Source organism: Sinocyclocheilus rhinocerous, unplaced genomic scaffold (assembly GCF_001515625.1).
Source record: "Sinocyclocheilus rhinocerous isolate Xijiao unplaced genomic scaffold, SAMN03320098_v1.1 scaffold712, whole genome shotgun sequence".
NCBI lineage: Eukaryota > Metazoa > Chordata > Actinopteri > Cypriniformes > Cyprinidae > Sinocyclocheilus > Sinocyclocheilus rhinocerous.
In genome coordinates, this window is record NW_015642789.1 from 113,347 (window position 1) to 133,941 (window position 20,595).

Below are 20,595 nucleotides of genomic sequence, written 5' to 3' on the forward strand. Positions count from 1 at the left end.
GTCATATTTTCTGCATTTAGCTTTTGAATGACCAGCACCTGCCTGGGTCTGTGCGACTTCATCTATGGCTTTTCTCTTCCCTTTCACAAACCGATCCATCTCCCATTCTAAGTTACACAAGTTTCACAACAAAACCCACCCAATTGCTACTCAAAACTAGCCCAATCGCATTTCCAGGGGGGTTCCACCGGTAACTGTAGCGTGCCAACGTGATGCTTCCTCTGAAGACTTAGATGTGTTCGACTCGAAGCAGCGCTGCTTAGACCGATGGGTGTGTCATCAAAGTACTGCCAGAGCTATAAGAGAGCGCGGACGTCTCCTTATGCTTTCTCTCGCCGTACTTTGATGTCATACACCGATCGATCTTCAAGTCGAACACACCTCTTTACTCGCGCGTGTCACGTGACCGAGTGTAATTGCAGCCAATGCGATTGAAAAATCGTGTTTTTTCATATCGCGATATTATCACAAATGCAATTAATCGTTCAGCCCTACCACCCAGTCAACAAATGATGGACAGAACCAAGTCCCCACCCTAAATTTTTTTCTTTTTGGAAAATCTGTTTCACTTAGATGCATGTCACAAATATGAATGAAACAAAGTAGCCACTTCCATTTTATCATGGCTTTAAAGGGGTCATATGATGCGATTTCAATTTTTCCTTTCTCTTTGGAGTGTTACAAGCTCTTGGTGCATAAAGAAGATCTGTAAAGTTGCAAACACTAAAGTCTCAAAACCAAAGAGATATTCTTTATAAAAGTTAAGAGTTAACCACGCCTACCTAAAACGGCTCATTCTAACACGCCCCCACATACCTACGTCACAATGTGGGAAGATTTGCATAACGCCGCCCAAATGTTCACAAAAAGAAAGAAGGCGTAACTTTTATTCACGCTGTAGTAATAATGTTCTTTTTAGCAGCATCATATGACCCCTTTAAGAATACCAAGCCACTTACTTTTAATCGTATAAATGTTATGGTGGTGTATAATATCACTCCATTTTTCATTCCCTATGGTATCGCATTTCAATTGCATATTGTACACATGAATTTTGGTGCCTTGTCAAGACTGTGTTATAAATAACTGGGAAGTTTGTCTTGTCATTGGCCTAGTAGTTTGAAGTTCTCACAGCTTGACGTTTTTCATGCCTGCTTCCTTGCAGGAAGTGCACCTGGTATTTTATAATTTAGTGTGTATTTCTTTTGTAGCTTGTGCTTTTTCCATTTCCTGTTCCAGTGTCCTTGGTTCTAGACTCAGCTGAGAACAGTGGGAGCAGTGCTTCCCATTTTAACCACCAAACAGGCAGAAGGTTACCTGCTCTTTTGCACCAGGGCTAGGAGGAAATTATTTGCTCTGAATCAATAGAGAGAGAAATGTTTGGTATTGTTATAATCCGTCTCCCATTCCACATTTTTTTTTCCATGAATAATGTTCTTCATGAAGTTTCACACGTACTACATAATTTCAGCTATGTTAGTGTTTGTTTTTTTTTTGTTTTTCTGTTAGTCGTATAGCCTAAAAGCCTGTCATACTTGCCTGGAACATCTCAGCTGTGTGTGGCAGCAGCAGTTCAATGTTATTCTTGCCGAAACGTGTACAACTTGTGTAATATGGACCAAACAGAAGAAAGCTGAGTGCTTCTATTAAAACTGACATGGTCTTAAAATAAGTATGAATTGCTGTGGTACTGTAAGCTGAGAGCATGCTGTGCTTTAACTGTTAAGCGGTTTTCAGAGTAAAACTCTTACTGAGAGATTGTCTTTTTTTTATTCATCCAGTGCCACCCCTACATTCATATAGATACAGTTGGATGTCTTTAGCAGTTGCAGTGCAACTGTTTGCGTCTCTCTTGCCATTTAAAATTGCCAAATTAAAAAAACCTGTCAACGGATCATTCACTTGCATTATGTCTGGCTGTTTTTGAAGGTAAAAATTAGGGCTGAACGATTAATTGCATTTGCGATAATATCGCGGTATGAAAAAAACACGATTTTTCAATCGCAGAGGCTGCGATTACACTCGGTCACGTGACACGCAAGAGTAAAGGTGTGTTCGACTTGAAGATCGATCGGTGTATGACATCAAAGTACGGCGAGAGAAAGCATAAGGAGACGTCCACTCTCTTATAGCTCTCGCAGTACTTTGATGACACAACCATCGGTCTAAGCAGCGCTGCTTCAAGTCGAGCGCGGGCCATCAGCAGAAAAAGAAAAGAAATAAAACGGTAAACAGCCAAAGAATGTAACTTAGAATGGGAGATGGATCGGTTTGTGAAAGGGAAGTGAAAAGCCATAGATGAAGTCGCACAGACCCAGGCAGGTGCTGGTCATTTAAAAGCTAAATGCAGAAAACATGACGAGGCATATCTTTCAATGTTTCAAGTGATGCAGTTGTTTTTTTCCCTGTAGGTTTTTTTAAATTAGAAAAGCATTAATTTTTCATAATGTTTAGTGAAATTATTTGGTAGTCTGAGGTGGAATGGGGATTCGGCAAAGGGGGGCGGAGCCAGATTTTTTTTATAGGTTTAAAGGGGGCGCGACCAAAAAAGTTTGAGAACCACTGGTCTAAAGTTAGCAGACAGTGTTTAAAAAGTGCAGTACACATGTTTACATATGTTTATTACAGTGACTTTGAATTACCTGAAGTAGTGTGGTAAAGCAACAGATTTGTTTTTGTATTTCTGCCATCTACTTTAGTTTGTGGTTTGTTACCGACTTTCATATTAATGTTTACACCAGGCTTATTTGTACATAATTATTAAAAAAAAAATCGCTATTTTATTTTCCAAAATCGTTCAGCCCTAGTAAAAATGTACTGTAGACTTCCCCAATCCCCTCCTGCCAATTTACATTTAATTCTTTTTAATTTACTAATTGTTCACGCAACCCACCAACGAGCCAAATTTGAAAATATGGAGTCTTCCCATCCCTAATATGAATTAGTTAAAAGTGAGTGACTGTGCACATACTAAATTGGAAAGCTGTTGATTTGATGTGCTTTGATTGACCTGTTGCAGGTTCTGGAGAACTTTTCTGATGCCCCAATGACACCCAAACAGATTCTGCATGTCATCCAAACAAAGGGGCTCAAAGAAATGAGGTCTAGTATAAGCCATTCATTTACATTAATGTACTGTGTTTCTGTTTGAGAAATAATATTTATACTTGAGATTTGTTTCCATGTTTATGAGTACATTTTTGCTGCCTCTTGACTGGGTTTGAGTATCTTTATAAAAGATTATTTTGTGTTTCTCTCTTTTTCTCAAACCATTTTCACCCCAAAATAGAAGGTAAGATGAATTTAATTATCTATATATTGTATTTTTACTATGTTTAATCTTACTTTCTTGAGCAACATTTACACATTTCTTCCCTTCTTTCCATCCTTACTCAGCGGCACAGCTCCACTGGCCTGCCTGGTCACCATGCTTCACTCTCAGGTCAGAGGAGACCGAGTGAAGAACAGTATTTTCTTCAAGCTTCCTGGAAGGATGAGTTTGTTTACCCTAAAGGTAGAGAGTCCATAAATCCTTCTAGCATCCTTTCAGTGCTTTACAGACTTGCACACTAGTTTAGCAACTGGATTATGAAGCCAAAACCTACATAAAAAAGAGCTACATATCCCGTGTTTGTATGTATCCACTGATGCCTACAGAAAAATGCACTTCAGTGGACAAAGAGCCCAACTGCGAACGAGTCTGCAGATGGGACTGGCACTCCAACAGCATCCACCACATCAACAGTTGAAGGAGCAGAGCAGGAGAGTTGTGACTCCACAGAGACGGCTGCTGCTAGTGGTGAAAATGATGGTGTGTGGACTATTCATTCTTTTAATTTTTTTTCTTTCTTAGAATCGATTCATTCAGCCTCTTTTCCAGTAAGTGGAACAGGCTTATAAATTAAAGAAGCGTATAAAAGAGCTGAAAAGTTAGAGGCCCTATCTTTTCATTTTAAGAAAAGCTTTGATTCCAAATGGTGAGGAGCATTAAATACACTGAGCTTAAGAAGCATGTAGTGCCTGAGAGACATTGATTTCTTTTTTTGCTATGGATGTGTGTGTTGCCATGGATACTGCGGCACATGACACATCCAGCAGTGACCTAGATGAGAGTGTTTTAGAACGTGTATTTGTGTGTTGCATGAAAAGAAATACATGCAAAATTATGCCTTCACATTTGTTATTTTTTTGCACATTTGTATGAAAAACAGATTCCTTTTGTTCTAGAGAGATGTGGAAGGATGGTATTTCGAAGCCTGATGTTTCTAGACATCAGCAGTATCTACTGTTCTTTTATTTAAAATGTATTTACCATAACTAAATACGCAAAATAATACTAGATGCCATAAGCATTATAAGGCAATTACGAGTCTTAAATACTTGCATGTGTTCTCTGCCCCTGATTTGGTTGCTGGAACCCTGTATTTATCTTGATTTATCTTTTTCCCCTCTGGTTTAGAATGATTTTGGAATGGAATACATGCATATTTAACACCTATTGCAAATTATAAACTGAATACTACCTATCATTATTAATTATAAATGGTATGTGAAAAAAAACTAGGCGATGATAAATATTTTATATGGTTGTATACTACTGTATATCTTTTCAGAGTCTGATCAGTCAGGAAGTAGCTGCTATTCTATCAGGGTTCGTGCAGGTTCCTGAAATGTTTTAAAATCAGTTTGATCAAATTCATAAATCATAAATATCTCAAATGGACCTGAGTCTTAATTATCTTTTTGAAATTGTGTTCAATTTAATGACATATAGACAGTAATTGCAATATGGCCTAATGTGATGATTAAAATTAAGAAGGCTGTGATTTTACTAAACATGCTCTTAGCATGTTTTACTGGTTCACTGTTTCAGAGCAGTTCATAATCAACGATTATCGCATGTTTATGACAAGTGATTGCTTATCATTAAGGACACCCAGTAGCTACCAAGAGGCTAGGTAGTGGAAGAACTCATTTATAAGCACTTGTACTTGCAGTCAAATGCAATATTGTTGTGTTTTTTGTGTATTTTATTGTAATGAAGCATATGAGGACAGATGCAATGTAAATGCAACACATGGTCAGATACGAGACAATGCGGTCAATAGAAAGTTGCCTTTCTCTCTGCTCATCCCCTCCCTAATACCAAACAATTAACCAACAATACATAGTAAAGGAAACTGAAAGGTTCACCTATGCCCACATGTTAGTGAATAACATGAAAGAAATTACAGTTAATTACTGCTCTTACACTATTGATGAATTATGACGTTTACTCTGTTTATATTGTAATGTGCTGTAGATGGTTGTAAAAGTGCATATTTAATCTCATCTTAATGAGCAGCTGGAAGTAGAAATACTTAATCACTATTTTACAAAAATTAAAAAGTAAAGAAATTATCATTTGACAGCATCATATATTTTTTTCTTCTCTCTCTCTGTGTGTGTATCAAATTAACACATGAACATAATTAAAATGTGACTTGCTGCATTAAAATTTTTGACAGATATTCTGCTTGTTTCCTCTTTATTCCAGCCTCTGTGGATGAGACTTCCTCTAGTGCCTCTTGCTCCACAGAACCACAGACAAGGCTCAGTCGCTCCTCACAGGTACCAGCAGTGCCTAACTTCACCTTTGCATTGAACCATCACCTTCATAACTAATTTTTACATGCAGGACCCTCCAAGAATGGATTTCCATCTCACCATCATTCTTATGCACAGCACTCAACTCCTCCTCAGATCACCAGTTATGCCAGAAGGCAGTTGAATGCATGATATCACTATGTGAAAAGGAGACCTTAGAGAAGTGCCGAAAGTTGATGTTATGAGTCAAATTAAGAAAACCCCACAAATAATGCTGACTACATTAGTCATGACTAAGACCTTTTGCTCTTTTCGTCAGGGATTTTTTTTTTTATTTGAATGTATTGTCAGATCCTAATCACATTGTTTGCTTGGTTGATCATTTACAGCAAATGCACTGAATCCACAAGAAACTCCAGCACCAATCAGCAGATTTTGAAACTTAATGGCTTGTTCACACTGGGACGAATATCGCGTGCGATTATCGCCGACGTTTAACACCTCGTGACTAAACAAAGGGCACCAGTGTGAGTGTGCACACCGTGAGGCGTAAAAGCGTAATTTTTTTAAAAACACCTCTGGTTTGTTTTTTTGGTTTGACGCGCCACATTAAAAACTGGCCGACCAATGAGATTGGCGCTTTTGTTCACGTGCCTGGAGCTGCTGAAGTTAAAGTAAACCACGACTTGGTGGTGCTCAAGCACAAAACGGTCTTGCCAAGCACACATTGATACCTAACGACGAAGAGGAAGTAAGTAGACCAAGAAGATGTATTGAGGCAAGATGAATGTAGAGCTGCTGGTCTCATTGGTGTCTGAACACAAAGAGCTTTATGACAAATGTGGCAGCGACTACAAAAAAATCTCGATTAGAGGGAGTTGTTATGGAGAGGAATTGCAGATCAAATAGGATTCGATGTGTACTGGGGTATTTCTGTTTTTTATTAAGCGCCATCTAATGTCACAGAGTGAATTTGCACGTTCACTCGGCTCATCGCCAGCGAAAATCGCTTGGGTATGAACACACAAGACATGTCGAAAAACGTCGGCGATAAGCGCGCGCGATAATCGTCCCGATGTGTACGAGGCTTAAGACTGCCTTAATACTTTTGCCCTCTCATTTGCCCAGTGTTGAACTTACACGCACGCTCATACTGCTTATAAGTCCCACAATCTCCTGCTCAAGCCAGCCGCTTAGCTCCCATAGAGAAGGAGCTGAGAACTGTCATCTCCAGGACAGTTACACCCTGCCCTTTCCCTTTATATTCTTTTTACCTGCATTAATACTAATATTTTATTGTTAAAATCCTAACATTGTCAACTTTTGTCAGACATATGCATTTCCATTTAAATTCTCCTCTATGAGCATGCTGTTGTTTTCCATGTCTGTGGAGGACTTGCGTGTATGTGCTCATGGTTATTTCTCCCATCTCTCTTACAGTCAGGGAGACAGAGGAAGAAAGCCGTGATGATGCCCCGTGTAGTGCTCACTCCTCTCAAGGTCAACGGTGAACACGTCCCATCAGGTTACAATGGCTCTTTTTCTTGTTCAATTTTTTTCTCCCCCTTCTATTCTGTTTTTTCTCTCCCACTACAGTGGTTTGTATACCTGCTCCCTCTGACTGTGGATGCTCTTTATCTGAGTGGCCTGACAGTGTTTGTAATTTTATGCACTGACACTCTAATCATTTATAGTGCAGCCTCCTCAAGGGCAGTTTTCCCACAGCTTCCCTCCTGTTGACAGCCGCCACCTCTATTTCTTTGTTAACTTTGCACTAAAACAAGCATCTTTTCTAGAAGCCACTGACATTTTTGTCACTTGAACGTCAATACCCCTCAGTGTGAAAGCACTGTTTCTGTTTTGTCCTGTCAGCTCTGCTCTGTTCCCCTTGGATATCTGCTTTGCATTTGCACCTTAGAGATATCCATTCACCCCTCTTCCTCTTTGTCTCTGTGCCTTGGGATATCCCCGTCCCTTTGACTTTTCGTGTTTCACGCACATGCCAAAGCTTTGCCTGTCACTTTGGCCTCTTTAGTGCCAATAGCCTTCATGCCTCAGCTGCCCTACCCACACTCACTCGTTCTCAGAGCGTCTCACCAGCCTCCATCCTCCCCCCACCTTTACCCTCAGGAGCAGCGGGGAGGCGCAGGGAAGGCTCTAGAGGGGGTCCAGGCCCCACTCTCCGTACCCGCTCCGAGCTGGGCTGGAAACGCACCCAGCACTTCAAGAACATACGTGGTCTTCGTTCAGGTACAGAGGATGAAAACCAAGGACCCCCATGTATTAATTACTACCCCTAATGAAAACCAAGGACTTCCATGTATTAATTACTACCCCTAATCCCCTTGCTCACCACTTTCCTCTAGAACATCAATAATTCAGTAACTCCTTCCCAGGTATTACACTGAGAGAGTGAATAGCTAACAAGTTTGTGTCAATCTAATGACAAACAATGTCCCAATCTTCTTTATTTCTAACCTGCAATTAAGGCATTTGGATGGAGTAGGGAAAATAAACAAATAGCCAATTATTCATTTAGTTTTATCTTTATTATTTGCAGTTGATGGTTGCTTGCAAAAAGGTATATGTGTATATTTTTTGCCTTGATGCTATTAAAGGGTTAGTCACTCAAAAATGAAAATTTGCCCATAAATTACTCAACCTCAATTCATCCTAGGTGTATATGAATTTCTTCTTGCAGAAGAATCCAGTCGGAGTTATTTTAAAAAATTGTCTTTGATCTTTCAAGCTGTTTAATGGCACTCAGCGGGTGTTGCAGTGCATCAGTCCAAAAGAAGTTCATTAATTTTAATTGAAGTTAAATAAAAAGCGCCCATCTATAAAAAAATGTCTCCCACACAGCTCCGGGGGGTGAACAAATGCCTCCTGTAGTGAATCCATGCGTTTTTGTAAGAAAATTACGTAAGATGTCGGCGTTGCGCATGCACTGGAGTCTCGTGAAAACCAACGTTTGTTAACAGGAGCAAAGGAAGCAAAGTCTATTTAACTTCTTTGGACTGGTGCACTGCAACGCCCACTGAGTGTCATTAAACAGCTTGAAAGATCAAAGACAATTTTTTATATAAATCCGACTGGATTCGTCTGAAAGAAGAAAGTCATATACACCTAGGATGACTTGAGGGTGAGTAATTTATGGGCTAATTTTCATTTTTGGGTGAACTAACCCTTTAAGTGAAGGACATAGGTTGCTATGTGTATCTTGTCATGCTGGTTTCTCAAAGAGTGTAATAATGTGTTTTGACCTCTAATATGTTACACCAGCTGTGACTTAAACTTTCAAAATTTAAGGTATCGATATCAGTCTATATCAGTTTGGAATCCAATCTCATAGAAACCTCACTAATTTCAAACGCTGGTCTTAAACTAGTCTATAGCAGAGTACCAACCATGGTTTGTCTTCTGCAGTTTTTTTTTTCTTTTTTTTCTTTTTCAGTGTCAATGTACTTTGTTTTATTCTGTCAAATCTAGCTAAGATCTAAGACCAGCTTAGTGAGAGACTGTTATGTCTGTGTGTCTATTTTCATTGTAGATATGTTTTGTAGCATGCATTATGCTTTGGTTTATTTATTGCAGCACTGGTTGATGTAATGTTCAGTTGCTAAATAATGTAAAAGCTGTGTGAATTGATCAATAGCTCTGGTGGAATTAAACTATTATTATTATTGCTTTACTAGTGTTATGTCATAACACCCTCTGATTATATAGATTTACTAGCGCTTCATATATTTATATACATTATTATACACTCTTATACAGTTTTATGTAAATGTAGACCAGAGTCTGCTCTGAAGATATTATATATCAAAAATCCACTCAATCCAAAAACACAGACCATAACAACAGACAAATACAAAAAAAAAACAGAACAGAATCCACAGCATCACATATTTACATATATACTAAAACGCCAATGGTTCCACATACTTGAGAAAAGTCTGACTGAACTTAGTACCGGGTTCGTCAGTGTTGAAATTATACTGTTTACAGATTCCGATAACCTACACATACATATGTACATGGTATTACGCATCACAGCAGCGCACATTGGTACACCAACTATGACAAACATTTGGCATGCACTGCTCCATCGTGACACCTTAAGCAGCAGCCTCATTCCATCGTCATAAGCTACATTTCAGAGTTTCTGCATGCTGCTCTTTCTATAACGCCGCCACAAATGGGCAGTATACATAGGGGTACAGTAAGCTTTAAAATATGTTTAAATATAAATATGTCCCGGCCGTGCACAAAGGTTTCATTAAGCAATGTTCTTACATACACTCAATGTAATACTGTATTTTGCAGGTCCCATGAAAAGGAATCGAGGGGGAGTGGAGGTGGATTTTGAGACTCCAGGCTCCATCCTAGTCAACACCAACATTCGTGCTCTCATCAACACGCGCACCTTTGCTGCTTTTCCTCCTCACTCCCAGCAGCAACTGCTCCAGCTTTTACCAGAGGTGGACAGACAGGTATATTTATTTAAGGCTTTTTAATTTTCACTTGTTTCAAGTATATATATAAAAAATAATTCTCACCAAATTTTTCAATTCTTTTAATGCATAGGTTGGCCCCGATGGCCTTGCTCGGCTAAGCAGCTCGGCCCTTAATAATGAATTCTTCACTCATGCGTCCCAGAGCTGGAAAGAGCGTCTAGCTGAGGGTAAGTGTCTTAGTATTTTCCTATAAAATATGAAAAGAAACTGACCAAGACTAGTGGCTCTAGATAATTTACTATAATGGTGGATAAAGTGGGAATATTTTTACTCTCTTGAAGGTGAGTTCACACATGAGATGCAGGTTCGCTTCAGGCAAGAGATGGAAAAGGAGAAGAAAGTAGAACCATGGAAAGAGAAATTCTTTGAGGAGTACCATGGCCAAAGGTTTGATAGCCTTTTTAAAAAATTCTTAAGCAGTGTAATTTCAAGAATTGTGGTGATATATATATTTTTTTAATTTCCCCCATTTATTTCTTTAGGTCTGGGTTGACGAGAGAAGAGGCATTAAAGCTCACAATTAGTGATGCTGGAGATGTTGCCGGTGCAGTTATTGACTCTGATTCTGCTACAGTGGCTACACCCAAGAGGCGAAGTGTTGGAAGAAGACGGAGGGAAGGCCGTATCAGACGGCGTTCACGGGCTGACCTCAGACGCAGAGCTCGGCGGACACTTTGCAAAACTACAACGGTAGCTGTACCTTCAGCAGAGACAACAGAAAGCACTGCAACTCCAGATGTTGAACCATCAGTTGCATCACCAGTCCCAGAAGCAATAGCAGTTCAGGGAGAGGTGGTCCTTCAAACAGACCTTGGACTGGAAGCTCCAGAAGAAAACCTTTCTGCAGAGGCAGTCCCCTCCCCTGCTCCTGTACCCACACCTCCTCCAGCTTCTACAAGCTCAACCTGCGATGAACCAGAAGCCTCCACACGCCTGTTGCCTGAAGTACCTGAACCAGCTGTTGCATCCACCTCCTCTCCTTCCTCATCCTCCTCTTCAACTTCATCATCATCATCGCCCTCTTCTTCTCCCTCCTCTGCCTCAGAAAGACAGACTTTTGCTGCAAGCTCAGATTCCTCTTCTTCCTCTTCCTCCTCCACTGCTGCTGTTGCCACCGACCCACTGGATGATGGGGCTTCGGTCATTACCACTGGTACAGCAGGCACTGGCGCAAGCAGCCGGGAGAGCAGCCCTGCAGCCAGTCCCGCCACAGCAAGTCCAGCAATTCAACTCAAGGAGCAGAAGAGAAGGCCAGACGAGTCCCAGGCCTTCACCAGCTTTCCCGAGAAAAGGGCGCGACTGGATGAGCGTCAGTCCTTTCGTAACACAGTTGACTGTGTGTACTCAGAAAAGCCACAACCTACAACAGAGGAGCCCAAGGTCCCGCCAATCCGGGTATGTTGAACACGTTATTTTTTTCAGATTAGTCTTTTGTACACCTCATTGTCTTCATGTAAACCACATCTCAAATGAGTGTTTCTTTTCTGCCCATTCCTCTAGATACAGCTCTCCCGGATCAAACCGCCCTGGGTCAAAGGGCCGCCAACGTACCAAATCTGTCCCCGCATCGTCCCCCCCAGCGAAGGGTCGCGGCGCTCTGGGACAGGGGCGCGCACCCTGGCGGACATCAAGGCCCGTGCCCAGCAAGCTCGTGCCCAGCGGGAAGCCGCTGCTGCTGTTGCGGCCTCTGGGGATGGGGGAGGGCCTGAGGGGAGCGGCCCGGGGGGTGGTACTGGGATACCGGATCGCTCCAGCGGGAGGCGTTCGAGAGAGCACCCAGGTCCCGTTGAACCTGGAGGAGGAGGAGGCAGACGAGGAGGAAGAGTTGATTTGGAGGAGCAGGAATCGCCTGCGAGCTCTCATTCGTCTGGAGCACAACTACAGCTGTCCAGTGTAGATTCAGCAGACGGGCCTCAAACCTCCACCCCACTGACCGAACCATCTCCTTCCTCTGTGTCTTCAAACCCATCTCTACCACCATCAGAGTCTCCGAAAACACTCACACTTTCACCACCTTCAACCGACAGCCCTGCTTCCCAGGATCAGGTGGAAGAGATTTGTGGAGTGGAAGAAGTGACTGCCTGCCTAAGTGATAAAGCCTCAGAGCAGACATTAGACACCCCAGTGCCTACGCCAAGTGAACCAGAGTCTTTTTGCAGTCACCAAGAGGGGAGAGGTGAGGAGGCAGAGTCCAATGAGAGCAGAACAAATACCCCTGTTTGCACCTCAGCATCAAATGATGCTGTTTCTTTAGTGCCCACCTCTATACCAGACTCGCTGCCCAGATTTGGTGCCCAGGGTGTGGATGTCATCAGAACTTTGGCAGCTTCTTCTCAACCCTGGGAAGGTGAAAAGAATAGTGGTGAGCATCACCCAGGGACAACTGGAGTTATTCAGCATGGCTCAGACTTGAAAATACCCAAAGAGACACTTGTTACAGCCCGAAATGGATGGGTAGAAAGTAGTGAAGAGCATTCCATGAGAGAGGGGATGCTCCAAGATCATAGGAATGGAGGAAATGATGATGATGGCAAATATGAATCAGCCTATTTGCCTTGTCTACCAAGTAATGGTGGCAAAGAAGACACTGGAGCACACAGTGATTCTACAGAAACAGCATCTGACTTCGAAAATGAAGCTCAAGAGGATGAAACAGTGGACTGGCATGGAACCCAGATGAATAGTAATGGCATGCAAGCTCAGAATACAAAGTCGCAGAATCAACCTGTCATTCAGACCTCAAGTCGACTCACTTCATCAATGTTGAATACTCCTCAACACCAGCAACCAGTCATACAGGCCCATATATCTAACCCCAACCATACTCAAACTGTCATTCAGGCTCGTTTCCCTAATGGTGTGTCAAACCAGCCTGTTATTCATCCCCACAAGCAGCATGCAATTCATTCCCAAGCTATAAACCATACTCAGGACCAGATTACCACTGCGCCCTCACAAGCCCAAATGCAAGCTTACCTGACACAGACAGAGAGGGACCAAAGTAGAAATCTACGGCTGAATGATAATCGCAATGGTGTGAAGCTGTTTGTCTCAACCGAGGATGACACCAAACCTCTCAGCAGAGGGCCTGGAGAAGATTTTGTTTTAAAGAATTCTGCCGTTCCTCCCATTGGCAGAAGAGTCCAAGGTTCATTTCGACCAGTTTCCTCTGTAGAGGCCAACAACCCTCTTGTCACCCAACTTCTTCAAGGCAGCCTACCCTTAGAGAAGGTCTTACCACAGCCTCACTTGGTCAGCAAGCTGGAAATTAATCGACTTCCAGATGCCCCTGCAGGTAACTCAGCCAGTCGTCAACCTCCGAGAAATCTGGGACCACGTTTTAGAGGCCCGTCTGACTCAGGAGGATCTATAGAAACTGGTGGCTCTGACTTCCAGCACAAAGCCCCATCCACTCGAGTGTCTCCTGGACCTGGTCGGAACTTTGGTTCTTCACCACCGGGTTCTACTCCATCTCGAATGGCATGCTTGTTTGAGGAAGCTAGCCCAAGATCTGCAAATGTTCAGTTCACGTCTCAACCAGGAGGTGCAGTGCCCCCAGGAGCTGTACCTGTCATAACACCCCTCCCCTCAAACTCCTCTGCTAGAACCTCAATGGATGTAAACTCTCAGAATGCTCCAGTTTATGAATCGGCTGTCATTAAAGAGCACCCTGGACCTCTTCCTCCAAGGGGTGAAACTCCGGAGAGGCCAGCTGGCTTTCAACAGCATCCTAACAATCTCTCCCAGTCTGTGTGCAGAACCGCACCTAATGCTCCCTCACCTCCCAATGGTGACCTTTGTCCGTCGGAGGTTGTACCTACCATTAAGATTAACTGGCGCCCAAGCAAGCCCCAACCACCTCAGCATCAGACCTATCAGCAACAGCTCTCTCCTGTAGCTACAGTAAAGAATGAAGTCTCCTCACGTCCTTCGTGCCAACAAGCTCTGACCAAAAACTCACCTGCTCCAAACAGTGGCAATACTTCTGTTGTAATAACCAAAAAGGAGCCTCTGGACAATTTTCATGGAGGTGGTGGAGCTATGGAAGGACTGCTAAATATGGAAATGTCTCTTGTTAGAATGGCCAAGAAGGAACAAGTCAAAAATCCATATGCCCGCCAAGCAGAGACCTCCGCTTCTCCTGTCTCCTCCTCCCCTTCCTCATCTGCCTCCAGTCTCTCTTACCAGCTGTATGGCAAGCTACCAAAACTACAGCAGAGTGGGGGCAACGGAGGGTCCTCATCCAGCTTCAGTTACACAGCTAATGTGTCTGTGGTGGACGGTAGCGGGTTCTCCCGCAGTTTAGCTGATGGTGTGCTGCAGCTAAGGCCACGTGTGAGCGTTGGCAACAGTGGAGGACAGAGTGCTACCCTTAGCATTCAGGCATTTGCGGACAGTGCTGCAGAAGAAGTGGCTCTCAAGTGTTCCTGCCGACTTAAGGCTATGATCATGTGCCAGGGCTGTGGCGCTTTCTGCCATGACGATTGCATTGGCCCCTCAAAACTGTGTGTGTCATGTCTGGTTGTCAGATAGTTTGTTGCAGCTCTTCCAAACTGAGCCGGTTAGTCAGAGCAAATGCTTTGACCACTCTAGACAATTCTAGCCCTTAGCCTGTGGCTGGACCCCACCAGAAGTCTTGGACTCTTGTGAGCAAAGAATGAGGCTGGACACTGTTTAAACGGGCCAGATTTTTTTTTTTTTTGATGGGCCAGGCAATACAGTAGGGCTGGAAGAATACTTGTAAGATAAAATTCAGTCTGTATTTTTGTTGCATATTTTTTCTATTGCTGTTATGATGGTGTTGTTATTATTAATATTATTATGATTATAATAATAATGATATTGTTATTATTAATATTGGTATTATTACGTGAATTTACATGGCACAGTTGATTGTAAATTGTGCCTTTTTTTCCCCCCAACAAAACATTTACCTCATCTACTTGACACCAGTCATCAGTTCAGTGTGAAAATGGTGACGTTCCTGGTTATTTTCTTCTTTTGATGCTTCTCTGTGAAGAGAGATTTAGGAGAATTTTGTGTGTAATGTCTTGCAAAGAAATATTTTTTTAATCATTAAACAAGAAAATTCATTTTTGTTATTTTGTAAGTGCTTTAACTCTTCTTTTTGTTTCCATTTTTATTTTCTTATCCAAAGTGAAGTCCAGTCTGTACTTGGCAGTTACGCACAGTATTCAAATCTAATAAAGCTGAAAGTGAGCGTATTTTCTCTTTGATCTTTTTTAACTGAGGGTAAAGTGGGCCAAAGTTGTGTTTGGGGGGAAAAAAGTATCATTGTATCATCACGGTGATACAGAGTATCAATGTATTTGTTTCCACAGCATGTGCACATATTTCTTTTAATGTCACCCATTTCACGAGTTCGCACTAACATATAATAGGATTGAGCAATTAGTAAGCATATTTGGCATGCTGTCCAGAGGGAGGGCTCCGAGCTCGGGAGAGAGCCCCAACCCCGAGAACTCCTCCTATCCCTAAAAAATGGGGTGAGAAATAGAATAGAGTGAGGAGTTGGGGCGGAGGAGGGATGCTTGAAAACTGGTTTAGGACAGAGGTAAGTTGGCTGTGTATGTGTGTGTGTATATATATATATATATATATATATATATATATAAAGTCTCAAATCCAAAGAGATATTCTTTATAAAAGTTGAGTCAACCACGACTACCTAAAATGGCTCGTTCTAACACGCGCCCAACATGTCTACATCACGATGTGGGACGATTTGCATAACGTCGCCCGCCGGCCGTGCCGTTCTCAAGCCCGCCCGCCTCCGCTCACTCAAGCCCGCCGGCCGTTCCTCACTCTAGCCGCCATGTGTGACGCTGTGTTTCGTTGTGAAAGCGAAACTACTTTGTTTGGCCCTATGGCCTTATAATGGGTTTTAATGTTTTTGTCTCGTCGCTCCGGCCTGACATGGCATCATAGTATGGTAGGGGCGTAACATTTCCGTCACACGCTTGAGGTATTCGGCCAATCACAACACACTGGATAGCTGGCCAATCAGAGCACACCTCACTTTTCAGACAGATGAGCTTTGTAAAAATCGACGCATTTCAGAAAGGTGGGGCATAGAGAAGAAACAAGAATGTATGGTATGTGGAAAATGTTTTTTGAACCATAAATGCATTTCATTACACCAAATACATAAAATAATGTTCTTTTTAGCAACATCATATGACCCCTTTAAGGAGTATTTGTCTCCAGCCCTCATAATAATGCATAAAGTATGGTCCACACTTTTAGAAATCTAAATTATGCATTTAATCTGTCTCACATGTGAGCCCAATGTTTATCAGTGTTTAGACTTAAGTTTTACATTAAATGGTTGCAGAGACTACGGTCTGAGTTTATATATCAGAAAACATACATAATACTTTGGTCTATGTTCTCCAAAAACTGCAAATTCATTTACACGTCAAGTCAATTTGGACCCTCTACTCTGATACATTTGGCACCTCATTATCTGATGCAAACTTTTGTCAATTAGACAACATAAATGTATCATTCAAAACAGGTTTTTCAATTAGGGCATTCTACATCACTGGACAAAGTGCACATCAGAGCATGACCACAATTCAGAGCACAATTTTAAACTTGTTACACAACTGTAGACTACACCTTTTATACTTCTATATAGCATAAAGCAAATGCAAAGGCCCTGAAAACTGTACAATCCCAAGACTATTTCAAATTGGCAAAACCCCTCAGATAATCAGTCTTTCATCTTGAAATCCCTGAAATTGTACAACACGGATTATGTTAGACGATCACATTTTTAAACGTGCCATTGTATTTTCACACAATATAAGTGTAATTCATTCAGCACACAATTAGACATTTTTTACAAATCCATACACCAGAAGAATATTTAGATTTTCACTTTTCTTAGTAAATCTATGAGCTGAAACTAGATGTTATATAACACACAAAACAAGTGAGAATGTCCGTTTGAAAACGTCACTGCACAAATAACATGAAACTTAGATTAATAAATCAGTTTTCACTGTTTTTTGACTCCATGGTTAACTGTTAGCATTCTAGACCTTGAACCCAGATTGAGCATTAAGACAAACGAGACTTGGCAGAACAAAGAGTGTTGCAATTCTATGAGAAAGGTTAACAGGATAATGCAAAAGTGGGTGATTAAACAGCCATAGATTCTTGATGTGACAGTGCTAGGTAGATCTGAGTAGTTTAGAATAGAAGGAGAAGTCTATTTCTCTCTATAGTAAAGAAGATACATCTTGAGAGGTTCTGGCAAAGGCAGGCTAAGGATCCTCTCCCTTAAGAGGTTTACTGGAGTCTCTATCACCAAAACACTGCACTCATTCCTCCTCTCATTCTCTTCTTTCTCCTCTAGTTGTTCACAAACCCTTCTGCAGTCTTCATCTTCATCCTCATTGTCTGTGGATGACTGGTTGTTGTTGTTGTCCATGGGTCCGGGAATCAAGCGACTCATGAACAAATAACTATTGGTCAGAAGAGGGGTGTCACGGTGCTCTCGTTTCTGTTTAAGGTGATTTCTTAGCTTCAGTCCAGTTCTCTGGGGTAGCGGCAAGGATCCAGACCCGGATTTCTTTAGAATGTGACGGATGCTGATGCGGGCCAAATCCTGAAGACTCCGCACCTCGAACATGGCAGCTGGACAACATGAAACATGGGGGGGTTTTGACTGCATTCAAGTATCTTATTATCATTATGCTCAATATACACTACAGTTCAGAAGTTGGGTTGGTTAGATTTTTTGAAAGAAGTCTCACCTTTAATTAAAAATACAGTAAAAACTGAAGTATTGTGAAATATTATTTCAGTTTAAAATAACCATTTTCTATTTGAATCTATTTTAAAATGTAATTTATTTCTGTGATGGCAAAGCAGAATTTTCAGCAGCTATAACTCCAGTTTTCAATGACACATGATATACAGGTGCATCTCAATAAATTAGAATGTCGTGGAAAAGTTCATTTATTCCAGTAATTCAACTCAAATTGTGAAACTCGTGTATTAAATAAATTCAATGCACACAGACTGAAGTAGTTTAAGTCTTTGGTTCTTTTAATTGTGATGATTTTGGCTCACATTTAACAAAAACCCACCAATTAACTATCTCAACAAATTAGAATACTTATTAAGACCAATAAAAAAAACATTTTTAGTGAAATGTTGGCCTTCTGGAAAGTATGTTCATTTACTGTAAATGTACTCAATACTTGGTAGGGGCTCCATTTGCTTTAATTACTGCCTCAATTCAGCGTGGCATGGAGGTGATCAGTTTGTGGCACTACTAAGGTGGTATGGAAGCCCAGGTTTCTTTGACAGTGGCCTTCAGCTCATCTGCATATTTTGGTCTCTTGTTTCTCATTTTCCTCTTGACAATACCCCATAGATTCTCTATGGGGTTCAGGTCTGGTGAGTTTGCTGGCCAGTCAAGCACACCAACACTAATTTATTGAGATGCACCTGTACATGATCCTTCAGAAGTCATGTTGAAAACAGTTGAAACCATATTAATTTATTTCAGCATTCTAAAATATTTGAAATATAACTATGTAAATTTTTTTGTAAAATGTAAACATTTTTACTGACACTTTTTATGAATTTAATGCACCCTTGCTCAATAAAATAATTTTAAATACTTTTGAATGGTAGTGTACAGTGCTGTAAAAGGCCAAAATAATCTAATGTAATAAAACAATTTATATCATGTAACTTGTATACACAAAATACAGAAGGTGACTTACGTAGGGACACTGCTCTCGGTTTGCCATTTTCCCTGTGCTTAGGGAGCACAAGTGGTGCAAAGGACACAGCAATTATCTTTCTCGTCTCCCATGTGTTATATCCTGTCCGAGTGATTTTAGTGAGCTAGAACAAATGAGAAATGCAGAGACATATATATACATTTCACAAATACTGTATATCTTCTGGATTACCTGACTCCAGATGCACTGCAAAATTGAGTTTCGATTATTCACCTTTTCTTCCAGTGGCAGTACTAAGATACCCCCGACCTTCAACAGCTTCTTCATGTATTCTTCGTGTTCCCTCTGGACCCCTGCGCCACAGTAAACCCTGTCATACTGCCTGCTTTCTGGGGCAATCTCCAGACAGTTGCCCACCACAAATGAAGGCTCACAGAACTCAAACCTAGACCAAAAATATTAACAATGTCAGTCACTTCGTTTTCACATTACACTTTCAACAAGGGAATGAGTTTATTTTAATTCAAAAGTAAAATCCCAAAAGTTACTATACCTGTCAAAACTATAATTTGTCTTGATGAAGAAGTCCAGCTTCTGATAAGCATATTCTATAACATCTTCATGCAATTCCACACCATGATTTACACCAAATGGCCCTGGAGATATGACGTCACTGATCACATATATTATACATATATAATATATATTATGGCATATGCAGAAAATGTACTGAGAAAAACGGTTCAAAGTTAATAACACAAACGCGATGAAAATTCTGTAATCATTTACTCACCCTTATGTCGTTCCAAACCTGCATGACTTTTTTTCTTTTCCGGAACACAAAAGAAGATATTTATATTTTGAAGAATGTTGGTAACCAAACAGTTTCCGTTCTCATTGACTTCCATTGTATGAAAAAAGAACACAATGTTAGTCAATGGGAAAAGAAACAGTTCAGTTACCAACCCTCTTCAAAATGACTTATTTTGTGTTCCCAAGAACAAAGTAAGTCATACAGGTTTGGAATGACATGCGGGTGAGTAAATGATGACAGAATTTTCATGTTTGGGTGGGCTATTTGTTTAAATTTGTCTAAAATAAGAAGAACAAAATCAAAGCCTTTATATTCTCTATAAACTCACCTAGTATAAGTCCCACCATGGTGCTGAGGTAGCCTGTGCCACTGCCCAGGTTAAGAAAGGACAAGCCAGGCTGCAGGTCTAGAGCCTCCATCACCTCAGAGTAAATGCAGGGTGCAGAGAGGTGGATGTTGCCATGTCTCCAGGCCAGATCCTTGTAGGCACTGTCACGGAATTCTTCCAGATAGTAGTCAGCACGATCAATGGCCCTGAAGGCATGTTCAACCAGATCAGAGCGAATGTACTGGGCCTCCTTCAGGTTGTCAATCAACTCGTCATTGTCCTCCCCGGCACTGACCGCACCTCCCATTTTAGCTCTTTGTTAAGGGCAAAACAGAAGAGAAGAAAATTAAAGACGTGTAAGTGTGCACGTAGCCAAATACAAAAAAATGGAAACATACTTCCTGTTGATATGGGCCTTTAAAAAAGTTGAACTGATCAATCCGTGTATCATTCGATCATTTGTTTTTTGATTTAATATTGAAAGTAGAAAAATGACAAAACGGCTCCTTTTTCGTTTTTTTGTTTTTTTTTCAAAAAACGAAAAATTAGAATTCAGCTTAAATTTTCGTTTTTCGTTCATGGGTGGAAAAATGAATAAACAGCTTGAATATTCGATTTCTACAT

At 41.2% G+C, this 20,595-nt stretch overlaps 2 protein-coding genes across 4 annotated transcripts in view; one reads left to right on the forward strand and one right to left on the reverse strand.

Moving 5' to 3' along the window:
• LOC107756373 (putative Polycomb group protein ASXL1) overlaps positions 1–15,377 on the forward strand; it is a 22,933-nt gene extending 7,556 nt beyond the window's left edge. For 2 of the 3 annotated variants that reach the window (XM_016573425.1, XM_016573423.1), the window contains exons 2-13: positions 3,020–3,102; positions 3,290–3,292; positions 3,397–3,514; positions 3,658–3,811; positions 5,537–5,610; positions 7,027–7,111; positions 7,717–7,836; positions 9,913–10,079; positions 10,174–10,270; positions 10,385–10,490; positions 10,586–11,498; positions 11,604–15,377. In XM_016573425.1, coding sequence (XP_016428911.1) covers positions 3,047–3,102; positions 3,290–3,292; positions 3,397–3,514; positions 3,658–3,811; positions 5,537–5,610; positions 7,027–7,111; positions 7,717–7,836; positions 9,913–10,079; positions 10,174–10,270; positions 10,385–10,490; positions 10,586–11,498; positions 11,604–14,636 — 4,926 coding nt within the window. In that variant the 5' untranslated portion in view covers positions 3,020–3,046 and the 3' untranslated portion in view covers positions 14,637–15,377. The remainder of the gene's footprint in view (positions 1–3,019; positions 3,103–3,289; positions 3,293–3,396; positions 3,515–3,657; positions 3,812–5,536; positions 5,611–7,026; positions 7,112–7,716; positions 7,837–9,912; positions 10,080–10,173; positions 10,271–10,384; positions 10,491–10,585; positions 11,499–11,603) is intronic. The other variant, XM_016573426.1, reaches the window with a different exon arrangement.
• A 1,265-nt stretch (positions 15,378–16,642) lies between these two features.
• LOC107756374 (protein-L-isoaspartate O-methyltransferase domain-containing protein 2-like) overlaps positions 16,643–20,595 on the reverse strand; it is a 6,549-nt gene continuing 2,596 nt past the window's right edge. Inside the window, exons 2-6 of the mRNA XM_016573427.1 lie at positions 19,972–20,285; positions 19,383–19,485; positions 19,103–19,274; positions 18,869–18,992; positions 16,643–17,768 (exon numbers count right to left, since the gene is read on the reverse strand). Of these exons, the coding sequence (XP_016428913.1) occupies positions 17,341–17,768; positions 18,869–18,992; positions 19,103–19,274; positions 19,383–19,485; positions 19,972–20,278 (1,134 nt within the window). The 5' untranslated portion in view covers positions 20,279–20,285 and the 3' untranslated portion in view covers positions 16,643–17,340. The remainder of the gene's footprint in view (positions 17,769–18,868; positions 18,993–19,102; positions 19,275–19,382; positions 19,486–19,971; positions 20,286–20,595) is intronic.